At 51.7% G+C, this 16,170-nt stretch overlaps 4 protein-coding genes across 4 annotated transcripts; all 4 read right to left on the bottom strand.

The window, feature by feature from the left end:
* Window positions 1-3,583: 3,583 nt before the first annotated feature.
* Window positions 3,584-4,339, bottom strand: ColSpa_08386 (choline transport protein; the record flags this gene model as incomplete). Its single annotated transcript, XM_049274598.1, has 3 exons — window positions 3,584-3,948; window positions 3,971-4,193; window positions 4,250-4,339. 3 exons carry the CDS (start codon window positions 4,337-4,339, stop codon window positions 3,584-3,586), a joined length of 678 nt encoding a protein of 225 aa, XP_049130555.1.
* Window positions 4,340-6,397: 2,058 nt separating this feature from the next.
* ColSpa_08385 (putative bifunctional amine oxidase) lies at window positions 6,398-8,929 on the bottom strand (the record flags this gene model as incomplete). Its single annotated transcript, XM_049274597.1, has 6 exons — window positions 6,398-7,156; window positions 7,247-7,661; window positions 7,731-7,829; window positions 7,886-8,098; window positions 8,168-8,407; window positions 8,469-8,929. The coding sequence occupies 6 exons, from the start codon at window positions 8,927-8,929 to the stop codon at window positions 6,398-6,400; spliced, it is 2,187 nt and encodes a 728-aa protein (XP_049130554.1).
* Window positions 8,930-10,015: 1,086 nt separating this feature from the next.
* Window positions 10,016-12,894, bottom strand: ColSpa_08384 (2-oxoglutarate dehydrogenase, mitochondrial; the record flags this gene model as incomplete). Its single annotated transcript, XM_049274596.1, has 2 exons — window positions 10,016-10,530; window positions 10,581-12,894. 2 exons carry the CDS (start codon window positions 12,892-12,894, stop codon window positions 10,016-10,018), a joined length of 2,829 nt encoding a protein of 942 aa, XP_049130553.1.
* Window positions 12,895-14,325: 1,431 nt separating this feature from the next.
* ColSpa_08383 (dihydrolipoyllysine-residue succinyltransferase component of 2-oxoglutarate dehydrogenase complex, mitochondrial) lies at window positions 14,326-15,783 on the bottom strand (the record flags this gene model as incomplete). Its single annotated transcript, XM_049274595.1, has 2 exons — window positions 14,326-14,625; window positions 14,695-15,783. 2 exons carry the CDS (start codon window positions 15,781-15,783, stop codon window positions 14,326-14,328), a joined length of 1,389 nt encoding a protein of 462 aa, XP_049130552.1.
* Between the last annotated feature and the right edge of the window lie 387 nt (window positions 15,784-16,170).

Raw genomic sequence — 16,170 nt, 5'->3', positions numbered from 1 at the left:
AGCCTGCAATTCATCATTGGATGCGAGCATATTCCAGAGGGTTGCCACCTTCTTGATTGTTTGTCTTCCAAGCCATGGGACCAGGGCGATAAGCGCTCAAGGCCAGCATGTTGCAGCGTGCAACCCGACGAGGCACGGAATGCAGGCAGGACATCCCTAGTCCCGTTCAAGTGTCACGGAAAGTCAAAATCCATATCGCCAATAAAAGTGGTTTGGTCGCCGAGTTCATACCTTCTTCGGGTGATGAAGGCAGCTCATCATCGGATCAGAATGCCGTCTAAGCCGCAACGATAATGACTCTGCCAGGCTCATGCAGCACCGAAAGTGGACCTTCAACTCGTTGCCTGCCTTAAGATCTACCGTTTCAGACGATCAGAGACTTCAGACGCATCAGCGCCCAGGGGGAAACTTCAGACACCATCACCACGCGGCCTTAGCCAACCTTGCGCGCCATCTTTCGCTTGCATTAACAGGTGGTAGCCGTTAGATGCGTACAAAAGAACGGGGTGATGCACGTATTGGCAGGCAGTCGCTCACATCATTGTTGCTTTTGTGGCATGATCTACCTCTCCCTCGGAGTTCGGCTTGTTGGAGGGATAAGTCGAGGTTTTCAAGCCCGTGACTCGCAGTTCATCTTGTGCGCACGAGCGGAAACAATTTACAGAATGTTCAGACGACCAGACAACCGGATGACTGGATGAGTCAGGCGTCTGAAGTCGGAATCAAGGGGAAAACCCACAACACAGAGTCTGCCACCCCCAAACCAATTGCAACTCGGATCAGTAATCAAATCTATCGGCATTTGCATCTTGAATTCTCTTTAATGTAGTTCATAAGTGAAATTTGAACAGTATCCCGAGATCGAATTTGCCAAGTTATTGACACTCGTGGTGCGTACTGGTTTCTTGTCTCCAGAAGATACACACTTAGTAGTTGACCAAGTGTGATCGGTCTTTCCAACATTCCCAAACACGGAGCCGAAACGGAGCTTCAATTATTCACAAGGGCCAATAATCGTGAGATTTCTGGGGTAATTGTGATTTAGTATGAGCTAGGACGCTCTTCACATTCCACTGGGTTCGCCGAGTCCCACCAACCCATTCTATAAGTCTGAAAGGAATAGGATCTGTTCAAGAAGAACCCAGACTTTGTTTCTTCCGCACGTTACTATGCTCGTCTCATGCTTCATATTCAACAGTGTTTTGAGTCTGAGCATACGAAACGTTGGTTCTGTCAAATGGTGTGTTTGACTGCCACATATGCGTCACAACTTGCACAAATTGCGGAGACGAAAATGAGGGCAGCCTGATACGTTTGACATGTTTCTTCTGCCTCAAATAGGAACTCGTTCCAGAATGCTGACGTTTGACAGAACACCATTAAGAGTCTTCCTTCAACCGGTACAGTCTCAACCTCATCGGGCGTGTCGAATGGGCCTCATGCGGCGGTACTTATGCTGCATTTATTCGGATCGTGAAGTCATCGTTGTTCAGCTCTACCAGTGTCACCGTGGCACGCCAATCTGCTGCCACGTAAGTGTTCACATTCAAGCCATCGAAGCTCAAAAGTGCATTGTCTAGCCCTTCGATCAAACACGATTCCGGGCCTTAGCCGGGGTTTACACCTAATACCCTTCATGTAATAGCCATCAGCTTTGTCACCATTCTCCGAGCGTTCCTCAGCCATCAGTGCCGCCCTCTCACTATGCTACACAGCCAAAGCGTTACCACCGCCAGCAGTCCCAAGTTATGAAAGAATGTTTGTCGTTGATCAGGAGCTGTTGATCAGAGTGTCGCAAACAGGCGGAACACGGCACTCGATCTCATCGTCAGAGAGCCAACCTAGTCTCCACTTGTTCCATGAGAAGTAACCCAGGCTGAAAGGGTCGATGGCGGCCATCATGTCCCAATTGTCAGGATATTGGCCAACGTAAATCTTTGGGATGGGATAGAGGCTTAGCACGCAAAAGGTATGGCCAATCCAATGATTGTGTGTTTTGTAACCTCACCAACTGTAGGTGTGGTTGCCCATATTCACCGCTTTCTTGGCGAAACCGTTGATATCAAACGTCTAAACGACCAGTGTGGACGAGTGTAATAAGACTCATGTCAGGGAAACAAGAACATGCAGTAATTTCTAGTGCCAATGTTCAGCGTTAAACAATGCTATAGACCTCTGCTGACTTAGAAGAATTATGTACACTATTTGCACTTCGAGGGTCGCTTGGACACCATCCTCATGCGGAGGTTCGTTTTACGATGACGATGGTAACCACAAAACCTGCCGTTTAGGATTCAAGCTCCGGCAGAGCAGAGACACCGATGCCGAAGTCGTGACTACAGAATTAAAGTTCTTCTGCCAAATAAAGAAAATAGGGATTGGGTTCATGGCCTAAGAAGACTACTTGATTGAAGAGAAACAAATGATTGACGTGCAGCACGTGAGCACAGCTAGTTGTCACTTGATCTGTTGGGAACGCAATCTAGGCTACTTCGTGCCATAGTTGCTCTACAGTCATGGTAAACTAGCAACAGAATATTGTATTTGTGACGAGGACAAGGCCCAAGATAGTCATCTCTCCGACAGTATGACCGTTGTCAATCCGCAAGAACTTTCACAAGCTTGATAGCCCTGACTAGATATGAAGACGTAGCTGAGCCCAAAGAACTTTATAAACGTTTAGATGATCACAGGTACTGAATGCAGTTGGCGTTATTTTCAACCTTTGGTGCGCTGTATGTGAATAGATCCATGAACTGGTATCAGGTTTCTAGCGTATGCCATAAGTTGAGTCTAGTCTAGTCGTGGTCCTTTGTATCTCTTGTTTGCGTACCCAAACCAATTAGCCACAGAGAAGAGCCCCATCACACCGATTACCACAACTGCGTAATCTGCTCTTGAGTCAGTAAAATGGTAGATAAAACGCGGGGGGGGGGGGGGGGCGAGATTCCATACTCATGTTAGATGCAGAGACGGGCATAACGACAGGGAATTCGTAAAAGACCAAGGCCATAATACCAAAAACAATTGTCAAGAGATTGGCAACTAATCCAACAAAGTTCGGCAGTTTGAACTTTCGTCGTGGCAGTATTCTTTCAAACGCCTCTGACCCCCTGGACCGATGATAGAGAGCCAAGGCTGCTGGGAATGCGAAGCTGACCTGCTGAAGAATGAGGCCGGTTGCAACAAGAGCGTTAAAAGCTGTTGAGGAGCCGAGGAAGACGAAACCAAGAACGAATACGAGAAAAAAGTTGACAAGGAGAGCATTGACGGGAACTCCGAGACTGGGATGCATTTTTTGCAGAAATGAAGAGAAGACGATAGCATCATCGCGAGCAAAAGACCAGGTGAGTCGGCTAGCAGTCTGTAAGGCGCCTGTGCATGCAAAACAACCGCATACAGATAGAACGACGACAAAAACTGTAGCCGCTGCGCTTGACCCGGTGGCTTGAGACCAGATCTCGAGGATAGGAAGTCTGCAGGAAACCTCTATCAGTACATATACTCCTAGAGAAACTCTGGGTCCTTGGATGCTGGGGTGGACAGGGTCTCAAAAAGATGGGTATGAGGGAGGAGAAATATCTTACGGCGATGACAACACCGGTTCGAAATCAGTGAAGCTATACAACATAGCCACGCTGAATGTAAAAGCCGAAACAAAGCCAATTGTAACTGTTGATATAAGGGCTCTCGGTATCGCAGAGGACGCATTCGTGCACTCTTCTGCAAGGTGGATGGCACCATCGAGACCTGAGTAGATGAAGTTAGGGTTGAGCAACCCAGTCAAGAAAACAATTCCACTCGAAGACCATCCACTCTCGTTGACAAACGTGGTCCAGACGAAGGCGTCATCCTGCTTGTGTTTCGAACGTGCCAGACATGTGACGGTGATAACAAAGAAGCCGGCGAGCGACAGAAAGACTACAAAATCGGTAAGCCCGGCGCAAGCTGTAGGTGCTTTGCAACTTACATCCAACATCGTGGATCCAGGCGGTGCGTTTCATGAGAAAAATGTTGTACGCAGTGAATACAACATTAAAAGCCTGGAAAATCAAGAAAATGTGCCAAGTCTCGGGCATGTATGTCTGGTCGAGATATGCCGCAAGTGATAGAATAATGACAGGCATCTGAATGATGAAGCCCGCACCATTTGCGATCCAGCCCAAAAAGTTGATGGAACCGCAACAGTAGCTCTGGCAAATTGTCAACATTCAAAGAAAGCACCATGAGACGCATGGAGATCACTTACGAGGCCACGACTAAGACGTCTTGGTGCCAAAATACTCGTCCAGTGATATTGACCTCCAGCTGTTGGGTAAACGGAAGCAATCTCAGCCATGCTGAGAGCGCACGCGCCCCCAAGCACAAAGATAAGTATGATGCCGTAGAGCAAAGTGACCGGTCCGCCCGAAGTGATGGAGATGACAAGCGTTGCCGATATCGCTGCCCAACTGTTGCAGATATTCCATCCTAGACCAACGATCCCCAGTAGTCCGATGTCTCGCTTCGTTGGTGATTCGAGACCAAGGCGATTCAGCTCTGCATCTTCGTCGCTTGTGTTGTCGATAGAAATATCTGCAAGACAGTGGTCAGCAATGAGTTCTACTTTCCTTTTGTAGAAGCTTTTGTGGAAGCTTTTGTGGAAGCCTCCAACCCAATTGCATACTCTTCTCGACGGTGCCTGGACCATCTACATTTGTCGTATGCTGAGCCTTAGGGCCGCTTCGGCTCGAGAGTGCCGTTGATAATGCCATATTCCTGGCGGTTAACAATCAAAATTGACGAAAGGAAGTCAAGTAGAGCAAGCCAAAAGACCAATGTGAACGGCGGTCCGTCGAAAACTTAAAGCAGGTTTTCCCCTTAAGGGTTTCAGCGAATCGATGCGGCGCCTACCGAGGCGGGAAAGGAAAGTGGTATGTGCATGGTCGCATCGTATCCTCCGACTACAAGGATTCTCTGCAGTCATCTCTGTACCTTGGTTGCATGCAACATGGATACTACGAATTCATTCGCGGTCTAGTGCTGAGATTTCACGCTTAAGCGTTATTTTGTTTTCTCAGATGCAATGTCATACAGGCTCAAAACACAGCCAATGATAACGGTGACATTGTCTGACATTGACATGGATAGGAACAGGGCTTACCTCAATCTAGACTGGTCCATCTATGCAGTTTCACACGATGGCTTACTATCCTGGTACTTAAGTCACCCGATGCACGAAGAACCAAAGTAGAGGTTTTTGGGCAAAACATTGATATTGAACTGATTCGTAGCGGCAGTAGGTCGCATACGTAACCTTGACGGGTTGTGACACATTCCCCAATTACCCAAATGGAAGCGTGTTTTCTTCAAGTCTGATGGGGATTCGGCTGCCATAAACAACAGAATACAACACGCTCCCTCACTATGAGAAGGAAATGATGGTAACAGTCTGTATGTGTAGCAGAGCCAACAATAACAAAAGACCAACTCATATAAACAAAACATAACCGTATCAGCAAAGAACTATTGCAAAGCTTCTGTCGCAAGAGTAAAATTAAGCAGACGAAGCCATCAAAAACAGCGACACAATCAACGTCGCAATCAGACAGGACAGTGAAGTTTGACTACGATATGCCGGACTGTCTCCGAATCTGAGCAGTCCTGTTCCAATTGTTCCAAATGTTTCTGGTCGAGGCGATGTCATTGGTAAGAACACACCGGAATACTGAGTAGTTTCATTGCACTTCCTTGTCATCATAAACGTAAAGCAGCATCACATGGTGGACTTTCGTGACGGCTCCATCAGAAACATCTTGTAGAGCCTCCTATGACAGGTTCGAATAAGGAGATCAACCACCGAATACTTCGCAAGTATAATTTTTGTGTGAGAACGCTAGGCTAGCTGTGTGATAGCTAAACACAGGTTAAGAAACTTGGCTGTTTGTGGTACCTCACTGATCGAGACCAAGACGTTGCTCAGTGCGTCGGGGCAGCTTTCAGGCTGGCCGAAATTCAATCTTGGTCGTTCTAGACGGGGCCCACGTCAATGATCTCAACTGCATATGGGTGCATTAAAGCAGCGACAGTCGCTTGGAAGATGGTCAGAATTATCGCCATCTTTACGTAGGCATGTATAACTTGTCTCAACTATGACGCAAGTTCTGCTTCTGCCGCACCAAATCCGCGGGCGACTGTATATTGACCAAATCTCGCGAAGGGTTCTCAGAACGCCGTGCGAGGCATCTCGTCATCCAAAGCCTTGGCAACAGCAACAACTTTTTGTTTATAAGATTTTTTCTGTTCTCAAGTCCAGTAAATGCGGTTACAGTTTACAACCAACTTCAATTATAAGTCGCCATCCGACAATCAACAGGAATTCAGCATCCTTTCCCAACTTTTGCGGGGACGCATAGACTTAGAGAAACTGTTCCAATGACTGTTCTCCAGTTGCCTTATCCAATTCGTCAAGGATAGATTCAATGACACTGATGATGCAAAACGCCGCGCCGAATTTCATTGGGTTATCCTTGCCATTACGGTCGGGGTGGTCGTCCAAGTCAACATCGTCGGCTGTTTCACCCTTGCGACGCATAGGCAACTCCGTAGGCAGCGGGTAAAACGGCAGGTTCTCCTCAGAATCGTTTGCCAGTAGGTCCATTGCCTTAAGATATGGCTTGTACCCCTCCTTTCCAAATTTGGGGTCTTTTTTGCTTCCTTGGTGGAGGAGGTCGAACATACACCAGGCCGCGCGGACGACACTCTCAAGGGCGCCAACGACCCAAGCGTGATGCGCGGATGCCGCTTCTCCCACGAAATACAGCTGTCCAAAGGCGTTGGGCTTCGTGATGGCCGGGTAAAGGTCCCAGAACTGGCACGGCCCAAAGTATGCAAATGCGCCCGCCATGTGAGAGTCCCGGTACCAATCATAGGCGTGGTGGGTGTCGTAGAGCCTGGTGATGAGGTTTAGGGTTTCTTCGTAGGGGCTTGCCACACTTGAATGTAGCATTGCCAAGTCATGAAGAAGTATTTTCTTGAGCTCTTCTTCCCCGGTGGGAGTATTGGACGATATCAGACTCGCAATCCGCTGCGCCTCTTGACCCCACGTGTAAGAGACAAGCAGAACCGCAGGCTCGTGTATGGAATCGTTGACGTTGTATGATGGGTAAACGCAGACCTGTAGCGGAAGATCGGTTCGCGCGAGGCCACCTTGCGTGATACAAAAAGGTTCCATTCGCCACCAAGGCGTCTTGAACCTCATACCTACCTTGCACGAAGCACCGTAACCCAGACAACGGATTGCTTGCTTCGTATCCCATAGCAGACCCGCTTTCGACAAGTCCATTCGATCCATAGATCCAAGGGTCGTAGAATTGAAAACAGTGAAGTAATTCTCGTTTCTTTCTCCATCGAGGCTCTTGGGCTCTGCCGTGGTATCGCGAATCCTGAGCGTGATTTCCTCAGTCTTGAGACGTGGCAGACTGGTGTGTGCGTCCATGGCAACGACCTGATTGTTGAATTTGATGCATTCTGGGTTCTTGAGCTTCTTCATCATTACCTCGGCGATTTTCTGAGCACCACCATCAACACACCACCAGTGATCGTTGATAGGCTTCTTGGTATCGAAATCCAAGTGCTCCAGAACAGCTTCAGTAAGCGATTGGTCGTACCAGCCAGTTCCGCTTGAGAGATAGGAGTTAGTGATCGCGAGTAATCACCAAGCAACCCATGCCACAGAACAAATAACTTACTATGTCGCTGTCTCCATCCACTGCACGGTATTGTAGCTATATCCGGGGCCTTGGATTCCCTCAGGCAATTCAGGGGTCACAAGGGACGGATTATCTGTGCTACAGGGGTATGTTAGCTTATAGATTTTCTCAAGTTGCTTTTGAGTCATCCTTACGAAAGCAGGAACTGGCGGACACTCATTCTATCTGACTGCCGAAGCATCTTCCAGAACAAATCTTCGCCTCCAGACATTTTGGTCTTGTTAGTCTTCGCAGAACTGGCATCAAGCGACGGGGCGGTCTTGCGATTGTCCAGACCGTCTTTCACAGCATCGATGTACTGCTGGATAGCTGCTGTGAAGAGGTCGCTAGGATCCTTCTTGAGGAGACTAAAATGGCGCAAGCAAGGATTAGTATGGTAAATTTCAGCAACTGAATATAACGAGATCTCGACTCACTGATCTGGAATCTTTTGATCGTCTGGAATGCCCTTGTTTAGTTCGTAAGGGTCTATGACCCCTTCCGTCTTATAAACCCGGCCAACAGTGCGACGGTCGTTAAACATTGCAGGACAGACATCTTCAGTGTCTTCCATGAAATACGGGACTAGAACAGGAGGGTCGTTGGGTTCTTTGCGGGGGCTTTTCTCTCCCTTTTTTATTTTGTCAATACCCAAAAACTTGAAGAGACGAAAGGTCCTGGGTTCACCAGTTAGCAGGCGATCGAGTGGAGTAGTAGTACTTGATCGGTAACACGTACCTGTCCATAACGTCGTTATCCGGGAAACGCATGGCACCAACATCATAGTAGTCGTGCACCCGCTGAGGAGGATCATCGAAATAGTGAGTAAACAATCGACCGCCGAACCGCTTGCTGTCGGCGGCCTCGAGAATATCATACTCAATCTTGAGTCCTTCAACTTTCTCGCAAACCCAGTCGAGCAGGAGCGCAGTGAAGAGTCCCGCGACGCCGGCTCCCACAATGCCCACTTTGAATTCTCCAGCGTTATCTGGGGTAAGGCCTCCGGTGGTGAGTTTCTCGGTAACCTTGGCGAGACCAGCGACGCCGTTATTGATCAGTCCATTGTACTCCTCACCCAAATCCATATCGCCCAATCTCGCTGTCACCAGATTGACGTCCTTTTCAAAATATGCGCGCGACACATAACGAGCCCACTGAGACTTGTACGAGTCGACGGGTCCGGGTTGTGAGGCCGACATGATGAAGTTTTGACAGTCAAAGAAGAATGGAACGTGTGTTTATGGATGATAGTTTGAGTGAGGCTGATCTCGAGCTGTAAACTGGAGAGAACCTGTCAACCTTTATAGTAACTAGACTCAAATGTTGCTGCGAGGCTCTGGACATTGGAGCAATGAGATAAAACCGAATCCGGCTAGCGGGTTCGCCCTCCGGTGAAGTACTATCTGTCAGCTCTAGCTCTCAAGATTCTTTTACGCGTGGTGCGTCTCGAACACTTGGAGGGCGTTTGCATCCATGATATTGTTCCCTCGTAAAATCGACCTATAGGCTTTGATTCAATTCCAGCTGGTATGATGATAGCGCGGGCAACCTGCATTGGCTCCGTGAATTCACATTGATGGCTGGCTGAATATCTCACAACCACCCTAGGATGACTGGGGATTGGGTAAGCTAGCCAAAGCAAGCTTAGATTTGACACAAACGTTCAGCTGAACATCCGATATGGATGCCGAATTCAGACATATTGGGGAGGACCCCGCAAATTGACATCGAAGCGTTGTCTTATTGGATGCTGTCAACCTCATCGATGTCATGGTTCGGCCCGCTGCCACGAGGTCTTAGGTCCCGTAAGTCTAGACCTTTCGCACCATGCTTCAAACGGCCCTGGAAATGCCTTGAATTGGCTTGTGCCTAAGTTACCAAAGATTCTTCCGACCACCCCTTCTTTATCAGTATTAAGGTGAATCTGGGCATGCCCTCTAACCGCTTTCGTGCCTGTTGTAGCCCGCCATTACCTCTCATCTGAAGTCGAAACAGTTGAGCTAATGGGAATTTTTTTGCCCCCTTTGCCCCTATTCTACTCATGTTTATTGCCACAGCAACCTGCAGAGAGTGCAAAGGAATGGAAAAAAGTAAAAAAATGATTGATGTAGAAGACAGGAAGAAACAGAAATTGCACTATGTAAGTCTCTTGACATATCACACAGAGCAGGAAAAAGATTATTGTCTTGTAAACAGATCCGGCGAGATTTCTGCCGATTTTTGGCTAAACATAACTAAATTGGGTAGTCCACTTATCGCAGTAGATTATAACTTTATGTTATGCATCAAATACCGAATGCGTCTTCGAGCAGCTTCTGCTCCTCTTGCTGGTGAAGTTTCTTCGACCCCGTCGCAGCCGCAGCCCCCGTCCCACGTCCGGCATACACGATCCTCTTACCTCCCAACACTGCCGATTCTCTGGCCACCGTTTCCAGCCGATCGCGCATGTACTGCCACGCGCCGCCGTTGTACGGCTCTTCCTGCGCCCATACAACCGTCTGAGCGCCGGGGTACAACTCGAGGTTCTCCTTGACTTCTGCCCAGGGGAACGGATGTAGCTCCTCAATGCGCGTGATGGCGACGTCTCTAATACCTTTGGCCTCGCGGTGCTTGTGCAGCGCGGCGTAAACCTGTCCGCTGCAAAGGATCACGCGCTTGATCTCGTCTCTGGGGAGAATGGAGGCGCCGTGTTCCGGATCGGCGAGGACGGGCTGGAAGGTTGAGGTACCAGTTAGGTCTTGAACCGAGGAGCGAGCGAGAGGATGACGGAGAAGGGACTTAGAGAAGAAGATGATGAGGGCTGGATATGTTAGCAGGGCCATCATGATAAAAGTGGCAGGAGTGGCTTACGCTTCTTCTCCGGCGAGTAAACCTGTCTCCTCAAAGCGTGGAACAGGTTCGCCGGTGTCGTCATACAGACAACGCGCACGTTACACTCCCTCTTCGCCGCATCTAGGTCAGCAGGCCAGCTTCTTGGGTCTTCGCTCCCTAGCTCCAAGAACCGTCCCAACCTCGCAGATGAGTGCTCTGGGCCCTGTCCATCGTACCCATGCGGCAAGGACATGACAAGCGCGGACTTGAGAAGCCACTTTGCCTCGCCGGATGTAATAAACTGGTCAATGATGACCTGCGCATTGTTCACAAAATCTCCAAACTGCGCTTCCCACATCACCAATGCGTCCTTCGCAGCAAGCGAGTATCCGTAATCGAAACCCAGCACGCCGAACTCGCTGAGAGGGGAGTTGACGGCAGTATATGCCGCCTGCGAATCCTGCAGGTGGTTCAAGGGCGTGTATTCGGCGTGAGTGTCCTGGTCGTGAAAGACCGAGTGGCGCTGGGAGAAGGTGCCGCGCTCAACGTCCTGGCCACTGATGCGAACAGGTTTGCCCTCCATGACCAGGGAGCCGAAGGCAAGCGCTTCGGCAGTAGACCAGTCGAGGACGCCGGCATCGAAGGCCTGCTTCTTGGCGGCAAGGATACGTTGGAGGTTGCGGTGGAGGTTGAAGCCCTCCGGGACGCTAGTGATTGCCTGCGCCGCCGTTGCGAGAGTAGACTCTTCAACGGATGTTGACGTCGTTGGTTCGATAGTGTTATGTGGCGCTGTATCTTCACTCTGTTCCGCGGGCTGTTTGCTCCTGGCCAGCTTCTCTTCGAGCTGTTCCCAAACCCACGCCTTTTGCTGCTCAACAACCTCGGCAGACATGGTGCCCTCACCAACCAGCTTCTCGATGTAGGATTCCAGCAGGGCCTTCTTCTCCGCAATCTTCTTGTACATCTCAGGCTGCGTGAAGCTCGCCTGGTCGATCTCGTTGTGTCCAAAGCGGCGGTAGCAGTTCACGTCCACGACTATGTCGGACCGGAACTCGGCGCGCCAGTCCGCCGCGAGCTTACTGGCGTACACAACAGCCTCCGGATCGTCGGCGTTGACATGAATGATGGGCGCCTCGATGTACTTTGCCAGGTCTGTGCAGTAGGGTGTCGATCGGGAGTCGGGTGAGTCGGTGGTGAAGCCGATTTGGTTATTGACCATGATCCTGACGGTACCGCCGACCTCGTAGCCCTTGAGGCCCGAGAGATTGAGCGTCTCGTACACGGGGCCCTGGCCGGAGAATGCGGCGTCACCATGAAGGGCCATGAACATGACCTTGGACTGGTCGACGTCATTGTTGATGTGCTGCACAGCCTTGGCCTTGCCCTGGGCGACCGGGTCCACAGCCTCAAGATGGGACGGGTTGGGAAGCATGGAAATGCCGATCGTCTTGCCCCCTGCCGTCGTCCTCTGCCCGTCCATGCCGAAATGGTACTTGACGTCTCCCGTCTGACCACCCTCGGTGTCGAACTTATCGGTGCCCGCAAACTGGCGGAACAGCGTCTCAAAGTCCTTGCCGTAGACGGTGCTCATGAGGTTCATCCTGCCTCGGTGGCAGCTTCCCATGACGATATCCCGTACGCCGTGGACCTCTGAACAGCGATCAATGAGAGCGGCCAGCCCAGGGGCCAGCCCCTCAGCACCGTCGAGACCGAAGCGCTTTTCGTTGGGGAACTTTGCCGCAAGAAAACGCTCGAGACTGGTCGCCCAAATCAGGGTGTCGAGGATGCGCTTCTTCTCCTCCGAGGATGTAACGGAGTTATTGTAGGCTTCGATGCGGTCGCGGATCCAATCGCGTTTGGCGGCGTCGGAGATGTGATGGTACTCGATGCCCAAAGGGCCACAGTAGATGTCCTCGCAAGCCGCGATGATGTCGCGCAGCTTCATACTCTCATGACTCTGGGCAAGGTGAGGTAGAAGTTCCGGGCCTAGGGGGATCTCTCGATCCAAGTCCGCGGCAGAGAATCCGTACTTGCTTAAGTTCGACGCGCTGGGGATATCAGCATGCGGCTTCACCGTCGCGTTACCAAGGTCGCCCAAGGGATTGATCTTGGCGGCGGTGTGACCGTGCTGCTGGAACGCTCGAACTATATTCTGTGCCTTGAGGTAGTTTACACCGTCACTTGACGCGGCCGTGGCAGTGTGTGTCAGCGCTGGTGTGTGTCGCTCTGGCAGTAGGCCTGGCGGTGGTTGGAACGCTCGTGTCGAGTGTACAGAGGGGTCTTCCATTTTGCGGAAGTATGTGTGCCACGAAACATGAACGTTGGCGGGGTTGGTCTTCCATGCGGCGTACATCTCGTCGACATAATTCGCCGAACCGCCTTGGAGGAAGGAGTCTATCGGGCTCTAGACGTTCCATATTAGTGGTGAGGCTCGTGAATATTTGTGCTATTGGCGATCTTACCGGAGGTGCGTGAAGATCAACTGCCTCTGCGGTCGTGGCGTATGACCTGCCCTTCTGTGGTGACAGAGTGCGAGCTCCATTGGTGAAGGAGGCTCGTTGCGTTATTGAAAACGATGTTCTGACATTGGCGTGTTTTACACAGCAGGTCAACGTCGGAGTCCACGACACGAGACCTGTCTTCTTGATGACGCCTCGGGAGGCTGTGGACAGAGAACGGAGCATCCTGAAGGTTTGTCGCACTCACGATTAACCTATCGCGAACTGGGGGTATCAAGCCTATGCACGTGGACAATTGATGGATTTGTAAAGGAGAGATGCTGAAAGAAAGATTTAGCTCAGGGGGGGAGAAACGTCGAAGTCTTCACCATCGCTTTAGGAGGTCTACAGAAAAGCAGTAGAGCTATCAAAAGCTTAGAGAGACTCCTCTTTGCGATATACATGCGGGGAGCATCTCTCTTGGCATAACCAATGCTTCTGAGCCGACTGGGCTTTGGTCTGTCGGCGAGACTGACGCGAACCCGAGATCGGCTACTTGCGTGGCAAATGATAGAGCTGCCGGTAATCTCTCCATTTGAAAATACCATTCTTGCAAGCTCGGTCTCTACAGCACACACACAACTGGGTGTTCCAAACAAAGCAACGGAGTGAGAGATGGTTGCCCAGAAGCTGCTTGGCCAGCCTCTATGAAGAGTAGAAGGTGACCCTCGGATGTCGAAGCCGAACTTGGGGTCGTGCCCCGCCTGCCGTTCCAAGCCAACCACCCTCCCGGGACTTACCTCCGGAATGGCGACTAGGACGCGTCTAGCTACTTTCTACGACAATGAGGCGTCGCAGTGACTTGCTTAGTTGAGACTTGACTTGCTGGATGGCGGGGAAGCGCCACCCTCAGTCCGCCGCCTCAATAACCCCGCGTGGCTTGGATGGGGTGGGTCTGTGGTCCGTACCAACGCAGCGCATGAGATGCCTTCATATTGATGCGTGCGAGGATATGCACTCGTTTACGAAAACCTGAGCTCGTCTAGATGTGACAAGCAATGCTTGTAAACCGTGTTATCACTGGGAAAGAGGGAGATCCTGACCGCTGAACTCTCCATTATCTACGACCGAAATCCATCTAAGATGCTGCAGTTTACGCCCCCAATGCCCGCAAGGCGATGCCATCAGCCTGGTCCCGCCCATTTACAAAGTAAAATACAGATCCTTGGTTATTGCTACTGCACTTTCCGCATCGACCTTGCGAGTGTCTCTCTGCGCAGCCTAGCGCGCGCGCACTCTCTCTTTCTCTATTCCTCTATGCATGAATGTGTTTCGACGTGTAGAAATTAAGCCAGCAAAAGTCTGGCGGGGTCCTCAATGTAGCTCTTGACAATGTTCAGGAAGGTGACGGCCTCGCGACCGTCGATGAGGCGGTGGTCGTAGGTGACGGTGATGTACATCATGGGGCGGATCTCGAGCTTGCCGTCGACGACGACGGGGCGCTCCTTGATGCCGTTCATGTTGAAGACGGCGGCCTGGGGGTAGTTGATGACGGGGGTGCCGAAGAGCGAGCCGAAGATGCCGGGGTTACTGATGGAGAAGTTGCCGCCCTCGAGGTCGGCCATGGAGAGCTTGCTGTCGCGGGCCTGGTGGATTGTTAGCATAGTTGCTCAACTGCGCCAATTCAGGGTTAGGTTTGAAGGGGTGGGACTCACCTTGGCAGCTAGCTCGGCGACACCGCGCTCGATGCCAATGATGTCCAGGCTGTCGACGTTGCGCAGGACGGGGGTGATCAGGCCCTTGGGCGCGGAGACGGCGATGCTGATGTCGACGTAGTCACGGTAGGTGATGATCTCCTTCTCGGTGTCGATGGAGGCGTTGAGCTGGGGCACCTGCTGGGCCGCGAGGCAGGTCGCCTTGGTGAAGGCGCCCATGTATCCGAGCCTGACGCCGTGGCGCTTCATGACGTCCTCCTTGTTCTTTGCGCGCCACGCCATGAGGGCGGACATGTCGACCTCGTTGATGGTCGTCAGCGACGCCGTCATGTTCTGGGACTGCTTGAGCTTGGTAGCAATGGTCTTGCGCATGCGCGAGAGCTTCTCAATGCGCTCGCCACGGGAGAAGGCACCGGTCGAGCCGAAAGGCACCTGGGGCTGCTCGGCGGGCTTCTGTTGAGGAGCGGCGGGCTTGGGGGCCGGCGCGGGCTTGCTCTCCTGCTTGGGGGCCTCGGGCTCCTTCTTCTGCTCCTGCGCCGGGGCGGCGGTAGGCTCGGGCTTGCTCTCGGGCTCGGGCTTCTTCTCTTCCGTCTTTTCGGGCTTGGCCTCCTTCTTCGTCTCGGCGGGTGCGCCGCCGGTCTCCATGCGCGCGAGCTTCTGGCCGACCTCGACGGTGTCGCCCTCAGCGACGAAGAGCTCGACAATGGTTCCTTCTTCGGGGGCGTTCACTGCAACGTCAATCTTGTCCGTCTCGATGCTGGCGACTTCCTCGTCGGCCTCAACGCGGTCGCCGACCTGCTTGCCGAGGGAGGCAACGGTGCCTTCGGTGATGGACTCGGCCATTTGGGGGACGGTGATGATGACCTCGCCATGCTGGATGCGTGTCGTGCTGAAGGATCGGTACTGGGAGGAGGCGAGGGCGGGGAATGCGCTAGAGGCGGATCTCGTGGCCGTGTTCCGCGTCGCGGTGACGAGGGACCGGGTCGACGCTTTTGAGGCGGCGTTGGTGATGTGAGATCGGGCGGCAGATGCGAGTCTGGTCGTGGGCTTGGCCATACGGCCGACGGTTTGGAGCTGGGGGCGCATCATTTTTGCGACTATGAGGGAGTGAGTGTGAGGAGGGAAGAGAGGTGTTGAACAGAACAAACGACTGGACTTGTCGGTCGGCAGTGGTGGTGTTTCGTGGTGTTGAACGAGTCTTGACTCTAATTTTGGGGCGAGAAACTAGAAAGGGACGCGGGAAATGTCGAGGGAAAATTGAAGTTGGAGCTTCCTGGCTGCGTGACAGAATTAGCCGCTGCTTTAGCTTACTGGACCCCCCTGATGTGCACGTTCTGCTGCCATTCAATGGCCTTTCCCGTGCCCCTGATTGGATTGCTTAGTGGCTGTTTCTACGAGTGATGGACGTGTTGTTCGCCAGCTCATTAGATGATGGTTGTTGGTATTGCTAAGCATGGCATTATTATTCCATATGAT

This window comes from Colletotrichum spaethianum (genome assembly GCF_022836535.1).
Source record: "Colletotrichum spaethianum MAFF 239500 DNA, contig22, whole genome shotgun sequence".
Taxonomy (NCBI): Eukaryota; Fungi; Ascomycota; class Sordariomycetes; order Glomerellales; family Glomerellaceae; genus Colletotrichum; species Colletotrichum spaethianum.
This window is presented reverse-complemented; position numbering and strand designations above follow the sequence as displayed.